The 24,830-nt window shown below is 48.6% G+C and overlaps 1 protein-coding gene across 3 annotated transcripts; it reads right to left on the bottom strand.

Moving 5' to 3' along the window:
- Positions 1 to 204: 204 nt before the first annotated feature.
- Positions 205 to 24,830, bottom strand: Slc43a3 (solute carrier family 43 member 3). Of its 3 annotated transcripts, none has more exons than XM_087900109.1 (13): positions 24,303 to 24,830; positions 22,184 to 22,538; positions 21,682 to 21,811; positions 19,174 to 19,220; positions 16,310 to 16,386; positions 16,013 to 16,105; positions 12,313 to 12,452; positions 10,348 to 10,442; positions 8,615 to 8,797; positions 8,295 to 8,413; positions 3,904 to 4,076; positions 3,259 to 3,373; positions 205 to 1,872 (listed from the first exon to the last, which is right to left on the bottom strand). In XM_087900109.1, exons 2-13 carry the CDS (start codon positions 22,365 to 22,367, stop codon positions 1,774 to 1,776), a joined length of 1,455 nt encoding a protein of 484 aa, XP_087756235.1. In that variant the 5' UTR covers positions 22,368 to 22,538; positions 24,303 to 24,830; the 3' UTR covers positions 205 to 1,773. The 3 variants fall into 3 exon arrangements, with proteins under 3 accessions (XP_087756235.1, XP_085537006.2, XP_085537007.2); XM_085680880.2 differs by having other exon boundaries at positions 3,904 to 4,090; positions 8,294 to 8,413; positions 24,303 to 24,823; XM_085680881.2 differs by lacking the exon at positions 24,303 to 24,830 and adding an exon at positions 23,238 to 23,335 and having other exon boundaries at positions 3,904 to 4,090; positions 8,294 to 8,413.

Raw genomic sequence — 24,830 nt, 5'->3', positions numbered from 1 at the left:
GGACTCTGGGAGCTCACTCCCCAGACCCAGGAGTTTGCCCATCCCCATACTCCAGGTCTGTGTCAGGCTGTCACCCTACAGTGGACAACAAGATCCCCCCACCTCTACCCTGCACCCACTCCCCAAGAATGGCACCCCCTCACACAAGCACACGCACGTGTGCAAGCACATGCACACACAAACTCAAAGAGGTGAAAGCAATAGTTGCCTTAAATATAGTTTATTATTGTATAAAACTGTCCCCTGTTGGCACCCAGGTTTCTTCCCCTTTGTTCGCGGCGCTATGCAGGGCCGTTTTACCTGTGGCTTCCTGGCTTCTCTGCTCTTGCACAGGCCTGAGGGCTTATCTTAGAAAGAACTTGGCCCTCTTTTGTTATGGTAATTCCACCTACAAGCAAGGATCCTGCCGGCAGCTACACGTCTGCCACCACAGCTGCTGTCTGGCCTTGGGTGCCAGACACCTGACTTCTTCTTCCCCTGTTCCAGATTGAAGGGGCTATTTTTCCCTTTGCCCCCTAGTATATATACCCGACTTGTGTTTAATAAAGTTGCCATTTACTCTTTGGTGAATGAGCATGATCTCTTTGTGTGTGTCTGTTCAACCCTTAGGATATTCATCCATTCTCGTGGACTTGATTAGGGAAAGCGCGCACCTGAATCAGGTGTGGGTATTCACAGAAAAGTGCAGCCAACAGTCCCCTAGAAAATTTATTTATTTAATGTACACGGGTGTTTTGTATGCAAAACATGTATGTCTGTGCATGAGTGTGCAATGCCCATGAAGGAACTGAAGTTATAGTTTGTGAACCACCATGAGTGCTGGCAATCAAACCCAGGTCCTCCGGAGAAGCAGCCATGAGTGATGGTAACCAAACCCAGGTCCTCTGGAGAAGCAGCCAGTGCTCTTAAGAGCTAAGCCATCTCTCCAGCCCTGAGACAACAACTGTGTGTGTGTGTGTGTGTGTGTGTGTGTGTGTGTGCATAGTAGAGTGCCCTATGTCAACAAACATCCCTCTCCCCGATGAGGAGACACTGCTCAACCACACACACAGAGAGAAAGGGAGGGGTGTCCAAAATCTTTTTGACTAGCCAGCCAGCTGGTTCCCAAATCCTTTGGAGGTAACATGACTCCCTGTCACTGATTTCAAAACCTTCCGGGATATCAGTTCCAAAAACGGTCTTTGACTCTGATCTAGCCTTTACACATAGAAAAAAAGAGATGCTCTGACCTGCAGTGGTCAGCCCAAGGTCATCCATCAGCAGTGAGGGAGGGACCTCTGTGTGCTCCTCTTTCCCCAAGGCAAATGTGTGTCTGGGGGAGCCAGAGTTGCTCTCTGTGCTACATCTAAACATCAGGTGGACAACTGAGGCCACAATGACGTCACATTTAACCTGGAAATCCAGAGGGTAGCAGATGTTCTACATATGGGTTTCGGTGACATCTCTCCCCGTCCCTTGCAGTGACCTCTGCTGAGACCCTGCACAAGGAGTAACTTCCTACTCCCAAACCAAAGAGAATTCACGTGAGGTTTTGCTTTAGGTCAGGGTGAATGCAAGCCACTTGGCCACTGAAATCTTCTTCTTGGTGATCAAAAGTACTGAATGGCACTTAATACCTGGTTTGTTTGTTTGTTTGTTTGTTTAAAAAACAAACAATTATGGCTCTCAATACAGTTCTCCAGGGTAGGCAAAGTCTCTGTGGACACTGGATCTTCAAGGGTGTGGAAGGCTCAAGAAAAGCACCATCAAGGCTGGAGCGTGAGGGCCTCTTGGCTAGGGAGTCACAGAAGGCTTCGTTTTCTCAGCGCGGCACTCACGGTACACCAGGAAGGGATGGGCCAACGTCAGAAAAATGGCAAGCCCCATTGACACCTGGGGAGACAGAGAGGAGGGGCCAGTCCAGTAACCATGAGCTGCACCTATCACCAGCAGAAGGAACAAAGTCCTACCTGGGCCATATTTCTCCCTCCGACACACATATACCAAGCTGACCTAAAGGACTTGTGGTTTATTTTCATAATTTTTTCTTTCTTGAGATAGATCTCACATGGCTCAGGCTGACATTGAACATCTAACCCATCTCCCAAATGGTGGAATTACAGGCATGTAGCACCACACAGGACATATTTAGTGCTGAGGACTGAACACGGGGCCTTGGGTGTGGTACAGAAGCACTGTACCAATAAGACACATGCCAGCCCCTACGAAGCACATTTCATGGGTGAGCAAACAGTGGCCTAGAGACTTGCACTGGTCACTGAGGAGCTGGGGAGATAGCTAAATGTTAAGTTAGGTCTCCTGATGTCACAATTGAGGAAATTTTTCTTAGTTTTTAAGTGTAGTCTCGTTACTCCTAGTGATAGATTTAAAGACTTGCGTTACACTTTAATCTTAAAAGAATCATATTTAAGGCCGGGTGGTGGTGGTGCACACCTTTAATCCCAGCACTTGGGAGGCAGAGGCAGGTGGATCTCTGTGAGTTCTAGGCCAGTCTGGTCTTGGGTACCAGTTGCGTCTCTCCTTTCACCATGGGCCCTAGGGGTCAAACTGAACTTGCCAAACTTGGCAGCAAGCACCCTGACGACTAAGCCATCTTTCCTGCCCTTCTGATCTCTTTTTAATGAGGCAAGTAGGGTCATCAGTGGCCAGAACTCTGACTTTCAAGGGCAGAGACTTCTATCTTAGCTGTGTGTGACTCTTGAGTATCTGAGTTAATAAGTCACTCAATTTCTTTGATGCTCAATTTCCCCCAGAGTTGAAGAGCCGGGACCTCCTAGGGTTGACCCATTAACATCCCCAGGGATGGAAGCATGAAGCTCCTGCCCTCAGAAAAACGTAGTCTATGCCAGAGTCTCCGTAGAGAAGCCAAGGTTGGTCTACACTGACTGAAAGTGGGAAACCCTTTTGCTTGAAATTCTGAGAGTATTTTATACCCTCTTCTGGAGTAACATATATTTATGCACACACTCACAAACAACTGTTTTTCTCCAGACCTATGAAAAGCACAGGCTCTCAGAGAATCTTTTGATCTTAGGAAACCCCAGCTTGAGCCAGGTTTCTGCCATCACCCTAGTTTGAAAAGTAAACTCTGGATGCTCTGGGCTCTGCATCATGGAAGCCTCTAACACACCCAGGTCTCTTGAGCCAGCTTAGGGTGCCCCCTGCTGGGGCCCTAGGCACTAGGTCCAGTCTGGTTATCCTTTCTAGTCAAGGACCCACATACACACTGGCCAGAAACAGGCCCTGGATGTTACTCACGTAAACGGCGATGTTCTGGGGGGAGAGTTTGAACAGGGGGAACTGCAGCAAAGACACAATAGCGGACAGAGCCATCGCCAGCCCAAACAGCTTGCCAAAGTGCTCTGAAGGAAACCTAGGGGAAGAAAGACAGGTTTCCGTGAGTTTTACAGTCCTCTGGCTCCAAGCAGAATTTATTTAAGAACGCTGAGCATCCAGCTCTCCTGTCCTGGGCCTGCCGTTCACTCCCCCACACAAGTCTTCCCTTCTCCCACTCCGCTCAGACCTTCTAACCTTATGACCAGGGCACTGTAATGGGCCCTGGGAAAACAGAAGGGTCCCGGGCCCAGCCTGTGCCTGGGAGAGACAGATGCAGTGATAATGGAGGAAGCAAGAACAGAGTTCCGAGGATGCAAAGAAGGGAAAATAACTTTGTAACTCTTCTCTGGGAGAGTGAGAACAGAAGCGGGCAGTGAGGACTGAATAGGACAGAGACTCTCAGTGGACACAAAGCCTCTGGTGTGTGAACGCTCCCTCCTTCCCACCTATCAGTCTCTAGCCAGCACCCCTTCCTCACATGCCCTCGGACCTGGTCACCTCCAGGCCCACCCCACTCCACAATTCCTTCCCTGCCAGCCCACTGTCCCTTTACCCAGCCTCACTTACGCCAGCGTGAGGAAGGCAGCGTTGCACCCATAGAGGAAGGAGCGGCTGATGACTTGCAGGATGAAGGTGGCGTACTGCAGCTGGATGACAGGAATGGAGGCACACAGGATAAAGCCCAGGCACAGCAGAGATGTCAAAGCCAGTGAAGGCACCGTGGAGCAGAGAGCTGCGGCCGAGGGGGAGGAACCTGGTTCAGAAGGGAAGAGAGGGTGTGAGCAGGAAAAAGGTCAGAACTGTCCAAACAGAGCCAGGTCTGTCTCAACACCAGTCAGTGTTGCTGACTCTCCACCTACATGTCAATCAAAGTACCTGCTCCTCCCAGTTCCCTGGGGCTCCCTAACTCACTCACAGATGCATGGCCTCTAAACAGGTTGCATACCACTCTTGCTCTCTGCAACCCAGAATCAGAGATGATGATGATGGCTAATATTGTTATCATTATTATTGTCATTTATAACACATCCGGTGAACTGGCGATTGCAAAGAACTGGAAACAATCTGAACTGCCACCAACAGAAGGACATGGTACCAAGTCCAAGACATAACGGAGAGCTGGGCGGCAGCTACGGGGGCGAGGCGGGTCTCAGAACAGAGAGGTGTGGAGAGTTTAGCTGCACAGTTGTGCAAATGGCACACAACTTCCTTTTATCCAAGGAAGAAGGCATATAGAAATATGTTTCTGTGGGTGCTTATTGTGTTTTAAAGAAAAACAGTACACACACTCACTGAAAGGAGTAAATAAAGGAAAACAAGAAACAGAGAAGGAACTCAACATCTTGTTTCCCAGCTTTAGTTTTGAGGAAATGTAAATGCTTAACTTAGGAAGTATTGTCAACAAAGTTCAAACAGGAAGAAAGCAAGCAAAGCAATCCCAAGATATCAGAAATAGCAACAACAACAACAAAAAGAGACCAATGAACATAGCTCTGTGTCTAGTTGGACTCGTGTGTGTGCGCAGTCATGTGTGAGTGCACGTGTGTGCATGTGTGTATACGTGTGCGTGCATGTGTGTGCACGTGTGTGTACGCGTATGAATATGCATATGTATACACATGTGTGTGTGTGTGTGTGTGTGTGTGCGTGTGTGCACATGTGGGGGGGTGCAATGCTGCCTTCCTCACACTGGTGTGAGTGAGCTTGGGGAAAAGGGAAGTGGGCTGGCAGTGAAGAAATTGTGGAGTGGGATGGGCCGACCTCTGAGGAAGGGGCGCTAGCTAGAGATTGATGCAGGTGGAAAGAATGGAGCGTTCACACACTGGAGTGTACACCCATGTGCCTAGATGAGTATGTGTCACTAAAGTTTAAAAGAAAAAAAAGAGGAGACTGTGAGCACACAGAAATATTCCCTATGAGAGAGGATGATAAAAAAAACGCAGAAAGAGACTTATGGGGTAGAGGCCAGGAAGAGGAGGCGGGGCCAACAGGAGGAGGCGGGGCCAACAGGAGGAGGCGGGGCCAGCAGGAGGAGGCGGGGCCAGCAGGAGGAGGCGGGGCCGAGGGGGCAGTAGGGATGAGGAATGAATAAGAATAGTGTATACTGAATTATGAAATGCCATAAGGAAGCCTACAACACTGCATGCTAACTATAAAAATTAATTTTAAGAAGAATGAGCATCCACAGAGCGAGTGAGCACCCAAACTGAGGTCTCTAAAGGCTGTTTCCAATTGAGACCCAAGAGTATTTGGACAGATGACCAGTTTCAAGCCCAGTGCAGGAAACAGGTCCAATTCAACAGACCCGATCCTCTCCCTGCTCTAGAAGGCAAGGACGCTGTCTAAAGTTAGTAAGTCCTGTCTGACGGTCCCACAAAGATGGGTCAGCGTGAGGCTGAAGAAGAATGGTGGGGGCCTGTGAGCTGACTTAGCAGGTAAAGGTGCCTGGCGATCGTCATTCCATAGCTCGGATCCACATGGTGGAATGAGAGAGCTGAACCCCACAAATTGTCCTCTGAAATTCACTCTGGCATGCACCCCTCCGCCCCCCCACCAACAAATAACTATATAAACATAATAAAAGATACTTTAAGCTAGGCATGGTAGTACACACCCCTAATCCCAGCACTCAGGAGAGGGGAAGGTCTATAAAAGACTAGTGAGGGCCAGGATTGTGGTTCTGAGGGACAGCACTTGCTCAGCAGAGGAGAAGCCCTGAGCCCAGTCTCCAGGACTGAAGAAGGCAGAGCAGGATGGAAGCATAGCACATGTCAGATATATTGTGTGGTTAAAAATTTTAAACAAAGCAATCCTCCCTCAAAAAGAAAAAAAATTGGGTATGATTCTATCTCATGGTATACACATATGAAATTCTCAAAAATAAAGTTTGCAAAAGAAAAATAAGTAACTTTTAAACATCCTGAAACTGGTTAAACAAGAGGAAGGCAGGCGTCTCCTTCAGCATGAAGAACAGTCCGAGAAATCGTGTCTTCTGGAGGAATCGTATCTGCTAAAAGCTGAAGACGGAAGTAGCACTCTAATCAGATCATGGGTCTCAAATTGATCACAGTGGTTGTGAAATCATTAGTTGCTCGGGCTAATGGGAAGCTCTATAGCAGATAGATCAGACTGTCAAATTCCGAGGCAACTGACCTATGTCAGCGCTGTAACAGCAAAGACGGTGGACCAGCAGGGGCCTGCAAAGGAACCAGAGAAAGGCCACAACTCCATTCCCACGAATTTCTTGCCAGAAAAGAAAAATTGAGTCTCCTCCAAGCTTCGAATCTGCCTATTTACAGGAAATGTCCAATCAAAGGAACCCATTCACGAAACACCCAAAGGATGCCAAGACCAAATGTGGGAAATCTGACAGGAAAAATATTCCACTCTCTTCAACAAATAACTAACATAAATCATAAAGGAAGAGTATCGGGGTGAGGGATAGAACTCAGCGGTAAAACATTCGCTGCGCATGCGTGAGGCTCGGGGTTCTGTTCTCGGTACCAGAGAAAGAAGAGGAAGAAAGGTCCGCTAGCTGGACATGGGGGGAAGCCTGTCATCCCTGCACTTGGGAAGCCACAGCAGAAGAACCAGGAGTCCAAGGCCTCAACTACAGAGTGGGTTCAAAGCCAGCCTTGGTTATATAGTAACTTGGAGGCTAGCCTAGGCTAGAGGAGGCCCTGTCTTAAACAAATAAATGTTTAAAAATAAAGATGCCAAAAACACATCAATTGAACTTTGTCCTTTCAACTCCGTGTGGACTTTGTACAGAGACACTGAACAAACCAGTCATGAAACAATGTACCGAGGACCGTCAGGGAGATCTGAAAAGCAGCTGCATAGTAGAAAATATTAAGAAATCATGGGGGATTTTCATGGTGATATTTATTTAAGAGGGGCTCTGTTAAGGACAGTCTATGAAGTATTTGCAAGCAAATACGGTATATTGTCTAAACTTGATTTCAAAATCCTGCCGTAGGGCTAGGGTGTAGAGAGCAGGGAGGGGGAGCAGGCAAAGCGAACAGCAAACATGGTTTCTCTATCCCTTACCCTCCAGCTCCCAAGGGGTGAAGGGTCCCAGCAACCTTCTGTTCTGCCAGTCACACGTAAGGATCACATTCTAACTCTCTATGGCACAGTGAGTAGGATCCCTTCTCACGATCTCCCCAGGTTCTTCCTGCGACTCTCGTGCACTCTGCCTTCTGGTGAGCTTCAGTCGCTGGCAGGAAGGACCCAGATCCCTGAATGCCTGTTCTTTCACCACTACCATGCCTGGTGCCCTCAGCCACCATCAGGCCCCTTGTGTTTTCCATCCTGGTTTAGATGCCACTCCCTCTGCCTTCCCTAGCAGCTCTGCTTCACCCAGAACAGGAGATATACCCGGCTCAGTGTCCAGAGCCCTTTGTGTGCTCGCCGAGGCTCCCAGACTCACAGTGGAGCTACATCAAAAACCAAAAATACCGTCAATTTTAAGATGCATTTAATATACTTAGCCTATGGGGTGTCGTGGCTCAGTGTATGCTAGCTCAAATGTGCTCAGAGCATTTCACATGGTGGGGTGGCAGGGGGCAAAACCACCTAACAGAAAGCCTACTATACAATGAAGTGCTGACTCTCTCATGTAGTCTGTGGACAATAAAGATGGATACAGAATGGCTATGTGGGTGTGACGTTGCCTCATCGTAGACACAGCACTCCATCGGTTACAGACCATCTGTAACGTACGGATGGTAACTACCTGATTACCTTGCCCCACCCTCTGGATTAGGAACAGCTTCGGAGGACAAGATACACCTCTCTCATCCATTGTTAGGTCTTCATGGGTCTGGTACTGTGCCACAAAATGGATGACCAAGGGTTGAATGGCTAGATGAGCAAGTTCAGGGAGAAAGACTAAAGCAAAGATAAGTAGACTGTGGGAGTCTGTGAAGAGCTCGCTCCTGGCTCCCAGCCTCACCTGTCTTCTTGGCTTCCTTCTGAAACTTCTGCTTAAGACGGTCCATGAGCATGCCATTCCAGGGGGCACACAGCACCCCGAAAAACTGGGTGATGGCGAAGGCATTTGTGAACGTGCTGACTGCAGAGAGGGTTTGGGCAGGAAGAAATTTTCAGGGTAATGGACAAGAGAAGACTCTCCCATTCCACCTTTCTCTTCCCCAGCCCTGCTCCCCAGGTCCCCAGAAACCCTCCTGGAGCACATGGCTCCACAGGCACAGCACCCATTCCTGAATCTCTACCTGAGACCAACCGGGAGACGGCTTCGAAGCCCACCACATACCTTGCACACTGTCAGTACCAGCCAAGCTGGTTAACAGAGAGTTGAGAGTGCCAATGAAGAGGTAATGCCATAACTGAATGGTGGACAGCCATACCACATGCAAGATGAACCGGCGTGACAGCGCACAGCGTCGAAAAGAGCGTTGCTCCTGCTGCGGCTGTTGCTGCCCTGGTCCAGAGCTCTCTGACGGAGAAAGAGGGACGTGGGCATCAGTGACAGAGAAAGAGGACAGTCTGGATGGACCAGAGTGGCCCTTCACAAGACAGTCTCAGGCCTGAGCTCACCTTCCATGCTTGTCTTCCATAGCTCCCTAGACTCCCTCTGTCCCTCCACCCTGCTTAGTCATCTTGTCCTTCCACCTCGGATGGCTCTCCTCCTGTTCTTCCGCGTCCTGAAATTTGATCTGTCTCTCACAGCCTACTCAATGACACTTCTGGCTGTACCTTCCTGAGCTTCCTCAGCCAGGTCGGTGAGAAGAAAGACAAGGACAAAGTGTGGACTAGTGACGGACAGCTATCGTTCTGACCTGTTCTGTGTCCCCTGCCTTTCTTTTGGCCCCAGAATCTCTCATTTCCTTAGGACTCCCTTGCGATCCCTGGTCCAGTTGAGACCGTGGATTAAATGGTCTGTTCCTCAAATAGTTGACCTGAGAAGGTAGGCTGGCTAAAGGCTACAGGAATGCCCAGAGGCGGCCTGGTTTCATACCTCTGTAGCCTGGCAACTCACTTTCCTCTTGACTATGTGAGCCTTCCACAGTCTTCTTACTCTTTTTGTTGTCTGAGACAGGGTCTTACATAGTCAGTACTGGCATTGAACTCAGTATGTAGCTAAGGCTGACAGTGAACTTCTGATCCTCGTTACCATGATGCCCAGATGTACACAGTGCTGGGATTGAACCCAAGACTTTGCACATGCTAGGCAAGGGCTCTAGTGACTGAGCTACATCCCTGGCCCCTATTCTTTTTTAACAAATAAATTTCATTGCATGTATTTAAGGCATACAACATGCTGTCATCGGGTACATATAGATAGTAAAATGGTTACCATAGCAAAGCAAATTAACATATCCATCATCTCATATTGTTGCCCATTTTTGTTGTGTGCCAAGAACAGCTAAAATCTGCTCATATAGAAAGGGAAAAAAAACCAATCCCAAATACAATGTAATTCTATTAACTGCCCTGCTCTGGAAACTGCTTTCTCCTGCCCAGCTGCTACTTCTGCCCTCTGACCTGCCTCTCTCTGTTCCCTCCCGCCCTCCTCCTATTTTTACTTCTACTGCAGCCAGAGATGGTTTATAATATTCATAACCAAAGACCCAGAGCAGACAGAAGAGGGAAAGGAAGAAGCAATGAAGAGGGGACAGATGGAAAGGGGTCAGATCCAAGAGACGTAAAGAAACGGAGACACAGATGGCATCCTTGGTGCCCTGGGATCCCAGGAAAGTCAAGACCAGGATGTGGGAATCAGGGCACTGGAAGGTAGATTTCAGCGTGAGGAGAGTTGAAGTGCATGGGTAAGGGAAGAAAGAAAGAAACGCTGAAAATACACAAAGGTTGGTCTTGCCCTGTCTGGATCCTCTCTAAAGTGAGAGGATTGAGTAAATGCTTACGGGTTCTTCCTTGCCTGGCCTGGCCTCATTCTGAGCCCCTGGGAAGATGTCCTGGAGTTAAGAGCAGACAGGCACAGGCTGCCGTGTCTGCGGGAGACGTGGGAAAACCAGCAGAACTCACCTTCCTTTGATGAAAGCTCCTTTGACTGAAGCTCCTTAGTTTCATGCTCGGCTGCTTTCTTCTCTTCCTTTCTGGTGCCAAACCTAGAGCACAGGCTGCGGAAACAGGCCAAGCACTGTGAGCGAGCTGGACCAAACCCAGACCAGAGCCAACAGTGCAGGGGATCCTCATCGTACTGCGCATGGAACCACTTCTGAGCAACCTTGTTGGACAAGTAGCAGCCCAGACCAAGTACATCAGAATGTCTACTGGCTAAGGGCCAGCTTTCCATTTTTCTGTTTTCTTTTTTACTGTAATGATCTGATTGATTCTCATAGACAGATAAAGCTTGGGGTACTTGGGAAGCATGGAAGAGGGTGGATCTTGCTACACATCTCAGCTCTGACTCTTTCTCACCCCTCGGAGCCTTATTTCTCAGAGTTGGATAGCAAAGGCAAGGCTGTCCGTGGGAAAGGTGGCCATGAGAATGGAACTCAAAGAGCACATGGGGCATCACAACAGCAAGTGAGCAGCAATTGAGGATGGCGCCTCGCCTCCCTATAGCTGGCAGCTGACGTGACTGTGGCATTCACCTCCTCTGTCTCCGTCCCTGGCAATGGACTATGCCCATTTCTCATCATCACCTAAGCCAGACACGTGAAGTGCTCCAGCCGAGAGAATGTAGCATACAAGAGACACATCAACATAGCATACAAGTGACACATCAGCATAGCATGCAAGTACACATCAACACAGCATACAAGTGACACATCAGCATAGCATACAAGTATACATCAACATAGCATACAAGAGACACATCAACATAGCATACAAGTGACACATCAACGTAGCATACAAGTGACACATCAACGTAGCTACAAGTACACATCAACACAGCATACAAGTAACAGATCAACACAGCATACAAGTGACACATCAACACAGCATACAAGTGACACATCAACATAGCATACAAGTGACACATCAGCATAGCTTACAAGTGACACATCAACACAGCATACAAGTAACAGATCAACACAGCATACAAGTGACACGTCAACACAGCATACAAGTGACACATCAACACGGCATACAAGTGACACATCAACATAGCATACAAGTGACACATCAGCATAGCTTACAAGTGACACATCAACACAGCATACAAGAGACACATCAACACAGCATACAAGTATACATCAACGTAGCATACAAGAGACACATCAACGTAGCATGCAAGTGACACATCAACATAGCATACAAGTGACACATCAACACAGCATACAAGCGACACATCAGCATAGCTTACAAGTGACACATCAACACAGCATACAAGAGACACATCAACACAGCATATAAGTACACATCATTTCCAAGTCGAAGCTCCAAAGAACCGTGGGCATTTCTGCCCCCTCTCTGAACCCTGGAACCACTTTGTGCACACACACAAGCAAGCCTGCTAGAGCATTAGCCTGTGACACCAACATGCCTGCCACACTAAACCCAATGTCAGCTAGGGCATGGCAGACCAACCAACTCCCTGCTAACACATCAGATGATCAGAGGCATGAATGATAAGACCATCCTAGTCTGGCTCTGATGTAGGAAATAAATTCTTAGGATCTGGAGAGATGATTCGGTCATTAGAAGGACTTTCTGCTCTTTTAGAGGATCCAGGCTTGGTTCCCAGCACACAGGAGCTCACACCTATCCGTAACTCTAGTTCTAGAGGACCTGACACTTACTTATGACCTCCGTGGGCACCAAGCACACACATGAGACACATTCATTTACACAGGCAAAGTTCTTGTACACATAAAATAAAAATTAGTAAATTCTTTTTAAGAAGAAAGGAAGAAAGGAAAAACAAACGTATGGTATCCTTGTCATGTGGGAGTAGCTAACTAATACGCTCTTCTCCTATAACACACAGTTGTTCCTTTTTCCTGCCTCAGATGAGGTGAGGCCTTGGCCAATCATGCTTACCCATAACTGTAGTTGGGAGGCAGTGGGTAGGGGATATGTCCCTGAGGCATCAGGAGAAGAGTGCGCCCAATGTGCCAGACACTGCAGACAGACAGGAAGAGGAAGGAAGCCCTGAGGCTGATGTTGCGTTCATGAAGGAGCTATGGAGAGAGGAGCAACTCATCAGAATAACACCAGGGATCACAAGAGTGTTTTAGACCATGGTCAAAGGTGGGGAGACAAAGTGACTGCGGGAAAGCGGATGAATGTTGTACGGCTACTTGACGGAGTATTAGTCGGCCTTTAAAAGGGGAAGGCTATCGTGGCACAATATGGATAAACCTTGAGAACAGGACATCAAGTGAAGATAGCCAGTCACAGAAAGACAAATTCTGTATCATTCTACCTACGAGAGATTCCTGGGATAGTCAGCCTCATATAGAAAGCAGAATGGCAATTGTGAGAGGTTGGAACGGGGGCGGGACTAAGGAGGAACTTGTGTGAACAGGTACAGGGTTCCCATTTTACAACGTGAACATTTCTGGGGATGAAGGATGGTGCTGCTTGCTCAGCAACATAAACATACTTAATACTACTAGACTGTGCACTAAAAACTGGTTATGGGTCAGCAGGATGGCTCACTGGGTGAAGGTGCTTGCTACCAAGCTTAATCTGAGTTTCTCACCCACAACCCACACGATGGATGGACTCCCTCAAGGTATCTTCTGACCTCCACCAACATGCTCTGCCCACCCCCCAACACACACACACACACACACACACACACACACACACACACACTACATCAATAGATAATTTTTTTAAAATCCTGATCGCAAATTTTATGCTATATGTATTTTATCACATGCGAAAAGTGTAGGCGGCAGAAGCCGGAAGCCTCATTTCTAAGAAGCTCCAGCACAGCTCCTTCCTGCCCTCCCGGAGGTGCCCAAGGACTCCTGGTCCTCACCATTCTTCACCTAGGGCCCAGGAAGCAGTGGGGGCCACCTTGTCACCTGGTCCTACAGCCTTGTGGCACCTCCTCACATGACTCTCTGAGATCTTTTAGTCTAATGCTATTCCTCTCCAATTGCAAGACGTCCTTCCGGCCAACTCTTCCCACAAGAGTCCAACTTATCACTGGACTGAGCATGCAGAGGCCAGTCAAAGAGAGGGAGGAGGGATTAAACGAGCAAACGGGTCAAGGCCATGATGGGGAAATCCACAGAGACAGCTGACCTGAGCTAGTGGGAGCTCACTGACTCTGAACTGGCAGCTGGGAGCCTGCATAGGACAGAACTAGACCCCCTAAATGTGGGCTACAGTTGTGCAGCTTGGGCAGTCTGTGGGGCCACTGGCAGTGGGACCAGGATTTATCCCTAGGGCATGAACTGGCTTTTTGGAGCCCATTTCCTATGGAGAAATACCTTGCTCAGCCTCAAAGGGGAAGGGCGGGGGGTCTTGCCTCAACTTGATATGCCAAACTTTGTTGACTCCCCATGGAAAGCCTTACCCTTTCTGAGGAGTGGATGGAGAGATGGGGAGGGGGTGGGTGGAAGGTAGGGGGATGGGAGGAGGTGAGGGAGGGAGAACTGAGGTTGGTATATAAATGAAAAGAAACTTTTAGTAGAAAATAATAATAAAAGACTATATTTTTTAAAAAAAACAAGGAATTCAGCTTATAAAAGACATCTGTGGGAAGCCACAGGGCCACTCTCTCTGTGTTCCCCAGAGTGACTCACACAACAAAGGGAACCTCTAAATTCCTCAACTTCCAGGTTTGAAACCACGAACTTAGACAAACCTCAGAGGCCACAGAGAAAGCAGCTGACACCTATTGAACTAAGACTCCCACTCCTGCCCCAGTCCTTCCCTCCCCGCTCTGAAGAGGAGATGCATCAAGGCAAGGGAACCTGGGATGTGGCTCTTGCACCAGCCGCAGAGGGTCTAGCGAGCCCCAGGCAACTCAGACTCTGCCCAAGGCGCTCATGGGACTAAGTGAGGTTCGTGAGCCCACAGGTGGTCTGACCACAGTCCAGGGAGAGTGCCAGCTTGAGCAGTTTGGGGTCCACCGCCTTCCCTCCTATTGCTTTGTCACTGCATCCCCGCTGGTCGCCTTTTAATCAAAGCGTGGTTATGGCAGCGTCACCTCCCACACTCTCCATCCCACTGCCTTCAAAGAGGAAGAGCAGAGAAAGACAGGAAGAAGGCTTCTGGTGTTGCACAAGGTCTTGGGTAGACCAGGTAGGCTGAGCTCACTGCATAAAATGACCTTGAACTTCTGATCCTCCAGCTGTCAGCAGCCTAGTGCTGGGACTGCAGGTGTGCTACTCAGCCTGATTATGCAGTGGGAATTGAACCAGGCTTTGTGCGTGTGTGCGAGGCAGGCGTTCTAACTACTGAGTTAGTCCCAGCCTCAAGGTTTTCTTTCTACTCTGCTCTCACCCTTCCTCAAGGAGGAAACGTCCCCTCAAGTTAGGCACTACACACCCGCTTTATCTCATTTGCAGGGGCTTTATGACATGCCCAGCTCCACTGTCCCTGGTGGTAGAGACAGAGCTTGCCGTGGTTACCTTAGACCAATCAGAATCCATCCCACGGGCTAGGTAAGGCACGAGCAAGATAAAACTGTTAGCAATGATATAAACACTAAAATCATTAGGAAAGCCAGGTCTATGATTCCTGCCTGTAACCTCAGCACCGGAGAGCCTAAGGCAGAATGGCAGAGAGCTTGAGGCTAGCCTGGGCTACAAGATCAGTCCAGCCTGCCCTACACAGTCAGATGCTGTCTCAAAACCAAATTACTTGAAGCTAGGTATCGTGACACACGACTGTAACCCTGGCACTTGGAGGCTGAGGAAGAATGATCAGAGTTTGAGAGAAAAGTGGACTCCACAGTGAGTCTTGGGCCAGCTGAAGAGGCTTTGTCTTAAATAACAACAACAATTAATTAATTTAATTTAATAAAAAAACATTAGCAGAATGGTTGTTAATGGGCTACTAAACATCCTTGCCAACTCTTTGTTCTCTGACATTCATGGCTAGCCCTTGGGAGAGCTAGAAAGGCCCCTGTGTGGTTTCCAAGGTCCCCACTAGCCCTTCCTACCCCTTCCCAAAGCTGCAGCTCGCTCAGGAAATGCCCCCTCCTACAGAGTTCCCAGTTTCTGTCCTTCCCTGACTCAAGCATATCATGACCACATTTTCCTTCCTAGCTAAGAGAGTATAGTCTTCATGTAAAGAGGGAGCTCAGTGATCACAAGCTCACCTCCAGAAAAAAGACAGGCCCCGATGCAAGTTCAAATCCCATGGTTACCAGCGCGGAACCTTTGGAAGCATCGTGACATCCCTGAGACTCAACTGTGTCACCTGAGGAATGGGAGTTAACTTACGTCTACCTTGAAAGCTGACCAAAACCACCACAGGATGGGATGTGGAATAAGTAAGGGCTCAGGGGCTCAATAAGGGTTGAGTAATATCACAGGTGTGACAAGGTAGGTGACGGTGTGCAGAGGCCAGAGGACGTCCTCGGGCACCATTCCCCAGGGGACAGGGCCTCTCACTGGCCTTGTGATTTGCCGTGTGAACGAAGCCAGCCAAGCACACACCAGGACACTCTGCTTTTTCACGCGGGCTCTGGAACTCTAACGTGGGTGCTTGTGCATGCACAGAAGTTACGTTAGTCCCTGGACTGTCCCCTCAGCCCAGCTACAGGTATTTTTACCTTAATGATGAGGAAGACTACGGAGGAGGAGTCAAACGCCCCATTGTACAGGGTGATGATGGTTGAGCGGTGTTTGCCAAAGAGATTCCCGATCTGGAGAAGACAAATCGAGTCGATTTGTTTAATCACGAAACAGTTATTTTCCCTCCTTCGCACCCAGCTTAAGCCAGGCATGATTAATATCCCAACCACTTTCCCCCCAGTTCCTCCCACTCTGGTTTGGGTCAACCCCTCTGGAAACAAATGATGTCCCCTTCTCCCCCAGGTTCTCGGGTAAAGGCGGACACAAGCTCACACCTGTAGGTTGGTGATGAGAAACAGGATTCCTCCCACGGCGAGCATGGGCATGGCCAGGAAGAGCAGCAGGGCAGTGTCTGAAACCATAAAAGTCACAGGAGCCATGATCTCATTGCAGCCCAGAGCCCCGGAAGTTGTGCACACTCCCCTCTCCTCCAGGAGGCTCCAGCTCCTACCAGCTTTAGATTCCCAACAATACTTGGAGGTCATTTTACCAGCCTGCTGGTATCCTTTGAGGGCTTTAGGGAATGGTCACTAGACTACCCAGTCATGCCTGCTGAGATGTCCTGAGACCCTCTTCTCCTCATTAAAGATGGTCCTGGCTCTCTGCTATCCCACAGATGCCTGCTCCATCACTGCAGGAGTCGGTCCCCAAGTCCAGCCTCAAAACCACCCCGTGACCATGACCTTGAGCAACCTTCTGAATCTGCCTCACTCTCCTCCCCACTGCACAGACACCAGAGACTCTGCCCTGCCTCGCTGGAGTCTGTGAAACGGAGAGAGATGCCTGTGACCTTTCCCTTTGTGAAACTTTGAGCGCTCCCCTTGTGGAGAGATTGGCATTAGAAATGTTGCATGAAATTAAGCATGTTCCTGGTTTTAACATAACAATAACAAAAACCAACAAGTTAGCAAAACTGACATGTAAACACCATGTTAGTGTTCGGTAGTCGTATCTAAACGACTCAAAATCACTGAAAATGTAACTTTTAAGAGGAACAAATTTGGCCGGGCAGGGGTGTCCTATGCCCTTAATCCTATCACTCAGGAGGCAGAGGTGCGTGAATCTCTCTGCATTTAAGGCCAACCTATAGAGAGAATTCTAGGACAGCCAGGGCTACACAGAGAAACCCTGTTGCACCAGTTAATCCAAAACTTGTTGGTATATTAAGTCTGTGCTAGCAATCTCGGTTTATGGTTTGTTTGTTTTTTGTTTTTTGGCAAGGGAGTCTAGATTTGTGTGTGTGTGTGTGTGTGTGTGTGTGTGTGTGTGTGTGATGTGCACACATACTGGCATATCTGTGAATGCCAGAGGACAACTTTTGGGAGTTGATTCTCTCCTTCTACCATGTGGGTCCTGGGAATCAAACTCAGGTCAGACTTGGTGGCAAGCACCTTTGCCCACTAGGACATCCTGGCAACCCCTTAGCATCCTTTAAGGAACTATTGTTCTCTGCCTAGGGAAGCTCTGGAAAGAGATGATTTTTTAGAGATGACTCACGCTATTTGCCATTCACTTTCTGCCGTTAACAAATGTACATCTCCTAATGAGCTAAAGACTGGAGACCAGTTTCACAATAAAATCACCCTAGCCTCAATACTTACTCCAGAATAAAAGTGCTGATTTTTGGAAGAAGAGGGACTTTTGCTGGGCTGGGCTGGTGTAATGGCTTGAATAAGGATGGCCCCCAAAGGCTCATATATTTGAATGCTTGGTCATTAGGGAGTGGGGCTCCTTGACAGGAACTAGGAGGTATGGCCTTGCTGAAGGAAGTGTGTCACTGGGGAGGTGGGCTTTGGGGTTTCAGAAGCCCAAGCTAGGCCCAGTCTCTCTCTCTCTCTCTCTCTCTCTCTCTCTCTCTCTCTCTCTCTCTCTCTGTCTCTCTCTCTCTCTCCTCTCTCTCTCTCTCTCTCTCCCTCTCCTCTCTCTCTCTCTCTTCTTCCTTCTGCCTGCGGATCCAACTGTAGAACTCTCAGCTACCTCTCCAGCACCATGCCGGTCTGTGTGACACCAGCCATGCTGATAATGGACTAAACCTCTGAACTGTAAGCCAGCCCCAATTAATGTTTTCTTTTCTGAGTTGTCATGGTCATGGTGTCTCTTCACAGCCATAGGACACCAACAAAGACAGATGAGAAGATGCCCAGCAGGTACGAGCGTCTATGGCCACCAAGTATAACTTGATCATCAAGTTCTAGGTAAAATGAGAGATGCTGCCTCAAAACCAGAAGGTATCTGAGGGGCCGATGGTACACTTCTGGCTTCTACTTACATGTACACACAGTCTCCATGCACACTCAAGTGAAAGCACAAGTCTACACACATACACAAGTAAATAATAACAGAAATGAATAATAGGAGATATTTGCTCAAAACTCACAAATGCAAATACACATGTAAGTTATAAAATAAGTAAATAAATAGAGGCTTATTGCTTAAAACTTACAAAAGTGACTCCTATGAGATTTGTTTGAACCAAAACACTCAGGCCCAGGGCTTGCTAAATGCAAGCAGAGCCTCCTCCATGATGTCAGTTGACTCCAAGACAGCTATTATGCAATGCATTTACATATGTTTATACCTCGAGCCCCAAAATTAAGCCACCTAATCTGACCCCAGGGAAGAATGTTGGTTTTTACTTCTTGGTCACCCTAACCCCACACTTCCTGGCCTTCTTCCCACATATTTATCTATGATCTCAGGCAAGTCTTCAAACGCAGCCTGTGTGCTCTGTCTCTCTCTGTCTCTGTCTCTCTCTGTCTCTCTCTCTCTCTCTCTCTCTCTCTCTTGTCTCATCTCAGTTTCTGTTCCCCATAACAAAGGGAAGAAAACAGACAACTGGGATTTCCGGACTTTTATAGTAATCATTGGAAGCATTTTTTTTTTTTTGCGTGCAACAGGGTTATCAATTTTGATTCTGTTAATTGAAGATATGTTCAGAATTGTCTGGCATGTTACAAAAAAAAAAAGAAAGCATTTTAATATCGTGTAGATACAACTCTTTCCTCAGTAGGATAAACGTCTCACAGACAAGCAACAACCCTGCAACTCTTAGGGATTCTTTCAAATCGTGCATCTCTGAAAATACCACGGGCCCTCTACCTTCTGCACCTGTCCCCCCCAGCTTGTCTCTCCCACTCACCCACAGAGGTGAAGGCGATGATGAGTGTGGCACAGGTGTAGAAAAATCTGAAATACAGAGGCATCCAATTAAAAGAAGAAACGTGAGGACCAACCAGGAACCTGCTCGACCTCCAACATTGGATAGAACTCGACCTCATTCTCAGCCAAGGAACTCCAGAGACACAGACACTTCTGAGAGGCGGCTCAGCACCGGAGAAGTCCTGGCCGACTGAGATGCGGACTCCACAGATAGTGTGAGAGTAAATCTCAATTGTAGACTTGATGAGAAACTAGAATGACCTCGCACTGAGGTGATTACATTAACTGATATGGGAAGGCCCATCTTGACTTGGGTGAACCATTCCCATGGCAGGGGATCCTGGGTTAGATAAAACAAGGAAAGTGAGCTCAGTACTCATCCTCTGCGTGACCACAGATAACTGTCGACAGCTCCCTTGAACTCCTGCCATCGAGACCTCCCGACCATGATGGACTGGAACCTGAAAAGGGCTTCCTCCCTTAAGTTGTTTTTATCAGGGTATTTTTTCCTCATAACAGAAAAGTAATTAAGACAATGCATTTTGCTCCTCCCAGGCTCTAAGGCTAAACTGGGAAGTATGTAAAAGACTCAGGAGCATGGGTCAGACCAAGCACAGGCAGGCCCTCTTGTCCGGAGTGATAGGGGAGTTCAGCCAATCACATTCTGTTCGTGGGGCGCGTTGCCCTAAGGCAAAAGTTTACCTATAAGCCTGGCGGGTAAAAGTCCCCCCACCCCCCCACCCCCACCCCCCCACCCTCTCTCCCTCTCGACCTGGCCTGGATTCAGCGTTCCAGACAGGTGGGATTCTATGTAAGATTTTCCTTCTGTTTTATTAAAGCTGTATCTTTTGTAAGAAGTCTGGGGACTTTTCATTACCGATCGCATTGCATCTTCACCCGAGGCCAACTGTTTGGGAAAGGAGTTGATGACTAATCTGCAAATCAAAACCTTGGATTCTAATTCCTCCTCCACAGATGACTTTGGACAAGGCTCTGCCTTTCTCTGGGCCTCAGTGGTCCTTTTCTGGAGAAGGAAGGGTTAGTGACCACATGCAACCAAGGATGGCTATGCATTTGAACTCACAGAATCATAAACAGAGCAAAAGTGCTATGAGATTGTGTGTGTGTGTGTGTGTGTGTGTGTGTGTGTGTGTGTGTGTGACTGGAGTTTCTGGTTGTTGAGAGTTCAGGTGACAGCTTGGTGTCGCAATGAGAGAAAGGCTGGACTTGCCTGGATCAGACTGATCTAGATTCCAAGCACAAAGCCGCTGAGTTCCCAGCTAGGGGTATGGCTTAGAAGTTGCAGAGGCTTCAATGAAAATGACCCCCATAGGTTCACACATTTATGTCCTTGGTTCCCAGTTGGTGGAAAGGACGCAAGGCACAGCCTTGTTGGAGGAGGTGTGTCACAGGTAGCTGAACTTCAAAAGCCTGTAGCCACCCCAATTGTACTCCTTCTTCCTGCTCGCAGACCCAGACATGAGCGCTTATCTGCTGTGCAGTTACCTAAAGTCATGCCCTCCCTCACCACCGTAGACTCTGGAACCAGAAGCCCAATAAAATGCTTTCTTTTATAAGTTGCCTTGGTCATTTGTTGTTGTTGTTGCTGCTTATTTTTTTGTTTTTTTGTATTATTTTATCACAGCAATAGAAAAGTAACCAGGACAGAAGCAGACACTTCCCTGGCTGGCACGGAGCCCTGGCTTCCACTTCCAGCAGTATAAAAAACAGCCAAGTTCAAGTGATTCCTGGAAAAAAGAATCCTAAGGTTCTAGGGTCCTCTGAGAGGTGGAGGACTTTGTAAACATAGATAACGAAAGCCATACCATAAAAAAAGAAGTTCAAAGGACGCGTGGTGGGGGAAGAGGCAAAAGGAAACGAAAATTCAAGCTTGTCTGACTTACGCTCACTCTTCTCCTGAAAGCTTAAAGTATAAGGAATTTGCTTTACTCTCTGTTTTCCCATCCTGACAGCTCTTCAGTACACGCTCCTGCTTTAAGGCTACACCAGAGATCAGCAGTCCCTGCTTATCAGTGAACTTGGCCAGGAGCATTATAGTAATCAGGAGGCAGCAGAACCCTGCAAAAGCAGCTTGAGGTCTCTGGCTCATCTGCAAGGGAAACCCCCATGGCAAGAATCATCTTAGTCAGAGGCAACCTGAAATTCCACCGTTGGGGTTACCCAGAAAATGATGCGCAGGGGAGAATAAATACACAGCCTGAGCTACCCAGATGTGAGGCCCTGCTGGAAAAGAGACTGAGCGAGATTCCAGAAACTCAGATAAGGAAATCAGATAAGACAAGGAAAGCCGGTAGCATCTCTGAACATTCTGTTAGTTTCGTAACCCTGGCCTCTCAGGAAGTGGAGCGTGTAACAAGATAGTGCATTACTGCCTATAAGGGAAGGAGCAAAGAAAAGGGAACCAAGGGTGTAGGAAGAGGGAGGCCCTTCTCCTTCACCTCTGCCCAGGCTGGAGCTTTAGACTTACATGGCTATCAGGCGGGCCACAGTTGTCTTGAAGCGGTCAAAGATATAGCCAGTGGGGAAAGTCATGAAGTTGTTCATGAAGGATGCCAGGGTGAAGATGAGTGAGAACTTCTCATCCTGAGCTTTGGAGCCTGGGAAAGAAATGCTCTTAGGAACCCAGGTTACGTGAGCCAAAATCAGAATCGCCTAACCTTCCCGCCAGGTTAGTTCCCAGACGAGGTTCTCCTCTATCTGGAACAGCTTTGTTGATCAGAAAGCTAGTTATCAGGTTGTGTTACAATGTAGTGGTCTCTAAGGGCTCCTTCAAAATCTGATACTTCCTTCCTTGACACCCTCTACACAGAGGATTCTGACAGCCCCTCCCTCATGGACAGGCTGGCAAGATGAGTTGGAAGTCGAGTCCTCCCCATGCGAGTCCTCCCCACGCGAGTCCTCCCCACGCTCTTCCACCTCCCAGGAACCAGTTTCTTCAACTTTCCTTAAGAAACCATCGTGGCCCTTACCAGGGGGCCCTGTTGCATTGCTCCTGAGCATGCAGTCCTGTTCACAGGGCTCTGCAAAGTACCCTTCTTGTTTGAACACAAACAACAGTGAAGTCCAGCCAAAGAGGACACCAGCGAAACCGATGCATTCCAGCAGCCCAGTCAAGAGGGTGGCCAAGTAAAGGGGCAGGCCCCTGTTTGCCATGATCTGAAGTGAAGTGGATCCACAGAGCCTCCCCTGAACTTCTGAGACAGGCCGCTGGTAGCAATGTGTGGAAAATTCCTCTGGCGAGCCCTCAAATCCAAAGAGGCCCCTTGCTCCAGCTGTCTCTGGGTTGAGCCAGGAGGACCACGGAATGGTTTAAACGTCTGGATCCTGGAAAAGAAGGCAGAAGCAGCCTGGTACCGGAAGCTTGTGGAAAAGCGGTGGGAAGTGGTCCTCAGGAGAAGGGCACGATGCTTTGGGAAGTGAAAACTTTCCTACATGGCAAGGGAATGTGGCTTGTATCTGGAGTTCATTCCCAAACGTGGAAAAACAAAAGCAAACGACAACAAAACCAATACTGTTTACATCCCCTCTAAATCAAGGCCTCTGTGAAACCACGCATGAGTAAGAAGATAAGGCGAAGTAAGGTAGGTCTCGATGGCAAAGCATGCTGTAGAGGAAAAGACTATTCTGCCCAAAATATGGGGGAGAGAGGACATCAAAAACGAGCGAAGAAACCAGTAACCTGAAAGTCTGAACACAGTCCACTACAAGAGCAGGCACCTTATACCATGCAATGCTCGGGGTAGCAGCTGGAACTCTCCAATGCGCCGAAGTGAAATAAAAACTTCTGAAGGTTTTGTGAACTTGTCTCAAGGTCGCCCGGCTAGTTAGCTGGTCACTATGCAAAAATATCCCAACAAAACCCTTGTCTAGGATCACAAGCCCTGCTGCCTCTGCCAACATCCATTAACTTCCACCAGGCCCAGAGGTCCGCCCCATCCCGCAGCCGCTCTCCCGCAGATCGCTGTCCCCGAAGCCCCACCTCCACCAGACCGCTGCCCTGCCCACCCCGGCCAGCTCTCCTACCCGGTCCTACTCGTGGTCCCACTCACACTCCTCAATTCGACAGTTCTTTCCGCGCGCGCGCGCCAAAACTGGGTTTCCCTGCCGTCGTCGCCCCTCCCAGTCCTCTGCTCACCGCCTCCCGCTCGCCCCCTCCCGGAAGGGCTTGAGACCCGCCCCCCCCTCCCCCCCCCCCCCCCGTCTCCACTTCGGGTTTTTTGTGGTTTTTTGTTTTTTTGTTGTTTTTTTTTGTTTTGTTTTGTTTTGTTTTTTCAAATCTCTTCTTTTTTCCTTCTTCAACAGCTGTCTAGGATCCGGACCGGGTCTCGTTTGCTCTGTTTTGACTGGCTTTACGCCTTTAAGTTACCCTGCCTCGGCCACCTCTAACCAAGCCAGTTTTAACACAGGTCCAGGCACTGGTCCTGCCCTAGAGATCAAGGGGCACAGCTTAGAGCTCTTGGATGCGTGCACATCATGTTTCCGGCTCTTTACACTGTCCACTTGGGTGGGCACAGAACACAGTTTCCCACTCGCTCATCAGCTCACTCCCCACTCCAAGCTCATCCTTAGCTGTCAGGAAAACCCCACTTTGTAAAAATCAGGTAGCTGGGATCAGGACAGAAACCGTCATCGAAGGTGGTGTTGCCTTTCACCCCAAGAACCCCTTTCCTTGCTCCCCCAACCCCTGCAGAACAAACCCACCCCCCGGCTGCCGCCCAGGTTCTGAGAGAGGCTTCCTGCCAGACTGCGTTGATTAACTATTCATTCATCACCCCATTTTTTATTAATCAAAGACATTTATAATTGCCCATCGGAGCTTGTGATCAGCATGAGATGGTTGACCTAACCAGCTGTGGTGCTCCCTCCAGCCCAGAGCAAAGAGCTGATGTCTTCCTGGACTGTACCACAATCTTCTCCTCTCCTTTGAAAGTGGGCGTCTTATGTATTAGCTGAGACCCCATGCCCAGCTTCCTGGCTCAGCCCTCCCTCCAAGGAATAGATAGTAAGATTATAGGAAGACCAGCAGTTAGTGTTTTCCAGATCACCGCCAATAACAAAGTATCAAAAAAGGCTACTCAAGGGACTTACTGCAGAGGGGGAGGGTGCTTCCATCCTAAACCGCAGTGACTTCAGAGGTAGCAGGCTGAAAGAGACAGGCTCACTAGCTGCCCCACCTGTAAGGTGGGCACATCTTAGTGATTGGAGCTGCCCTCGAGGCGGCTTGAGGAGCGTGGAAGTACCGCTGGGGCAGCTGCAGCAGGCTGACTGCAGAGAAGCTGAATTTCCAGTTCATACCTATCACTGGGTCAGAGAGGGAGCTTTGTAGGGAGTCCTAAAAGGACCTTGCCAAATGTCATGCCACACGGCAGTCCTAACAGGACTTTGCCCAAGGTCATGCCACACGTAGTGGAATCTGCCTGACTCCCAAACTTCTGCTCTTAACTCTCCCAGGCTTGACATCAGATATTTGGACGTTGCCGAAAACAAGTCATTTCTTAAAAAATTAAAATAAAAAAAAAAACAAAACAAAACAGGGAAGGGTGAGGATGGGGGACCTAAAAATACAACTCAACCCAAAAGGAAACACAGTGCAAGATCTTCTTTCCCTGCAAGCCA

The sequence above is a fragment of the Myodes glareolus genome, chromosome 21, assembly GCF_982192425.1.
Source record: "Myodes glareolus chromosome 21, mMyoGla1.1, whole genome shotgun sequence".
Taxonomy (NCBI): domain Eukaryota; kingdom Metazoa; phylum Chordata; class Mammalia; order Rodentia; family Cricetidae; genus Myodes; species Myodes glareolus.
Note: the sequence above shows the minus strand (reverse complement) of the source record. Positions and strands in the feature narration are given on the sequence as shown.

What these genes read in the sequence shown, in the direction of transcription:
- Slc43a3 (XM_085680880.2), bottom strand. Translation starts at nt 22,367, where the DNA reads ATGGCAAACAGGGGCCTGCCCCTTTACTTGGCCACCCTCTTGACTGGG. An exon ending in GTGGCCCGCCTGATAGCCAT is followed by an intron (nt 19,221 to 21,681) that starts GTAAGTCTAAAG and finishes TCTGTATTTCAG; the next exon opens with ATTTTTCTACACCTGTGCCA. An exon ending in TGGTACTGACAGTGTGCAAG is followed by an intron (nt 8,414 to 8,614) that starts GTATGTGGTGGG and finishes CCCTCTCTGCAG; the next exon opens with TCAGCACGTTCACAAATGCC.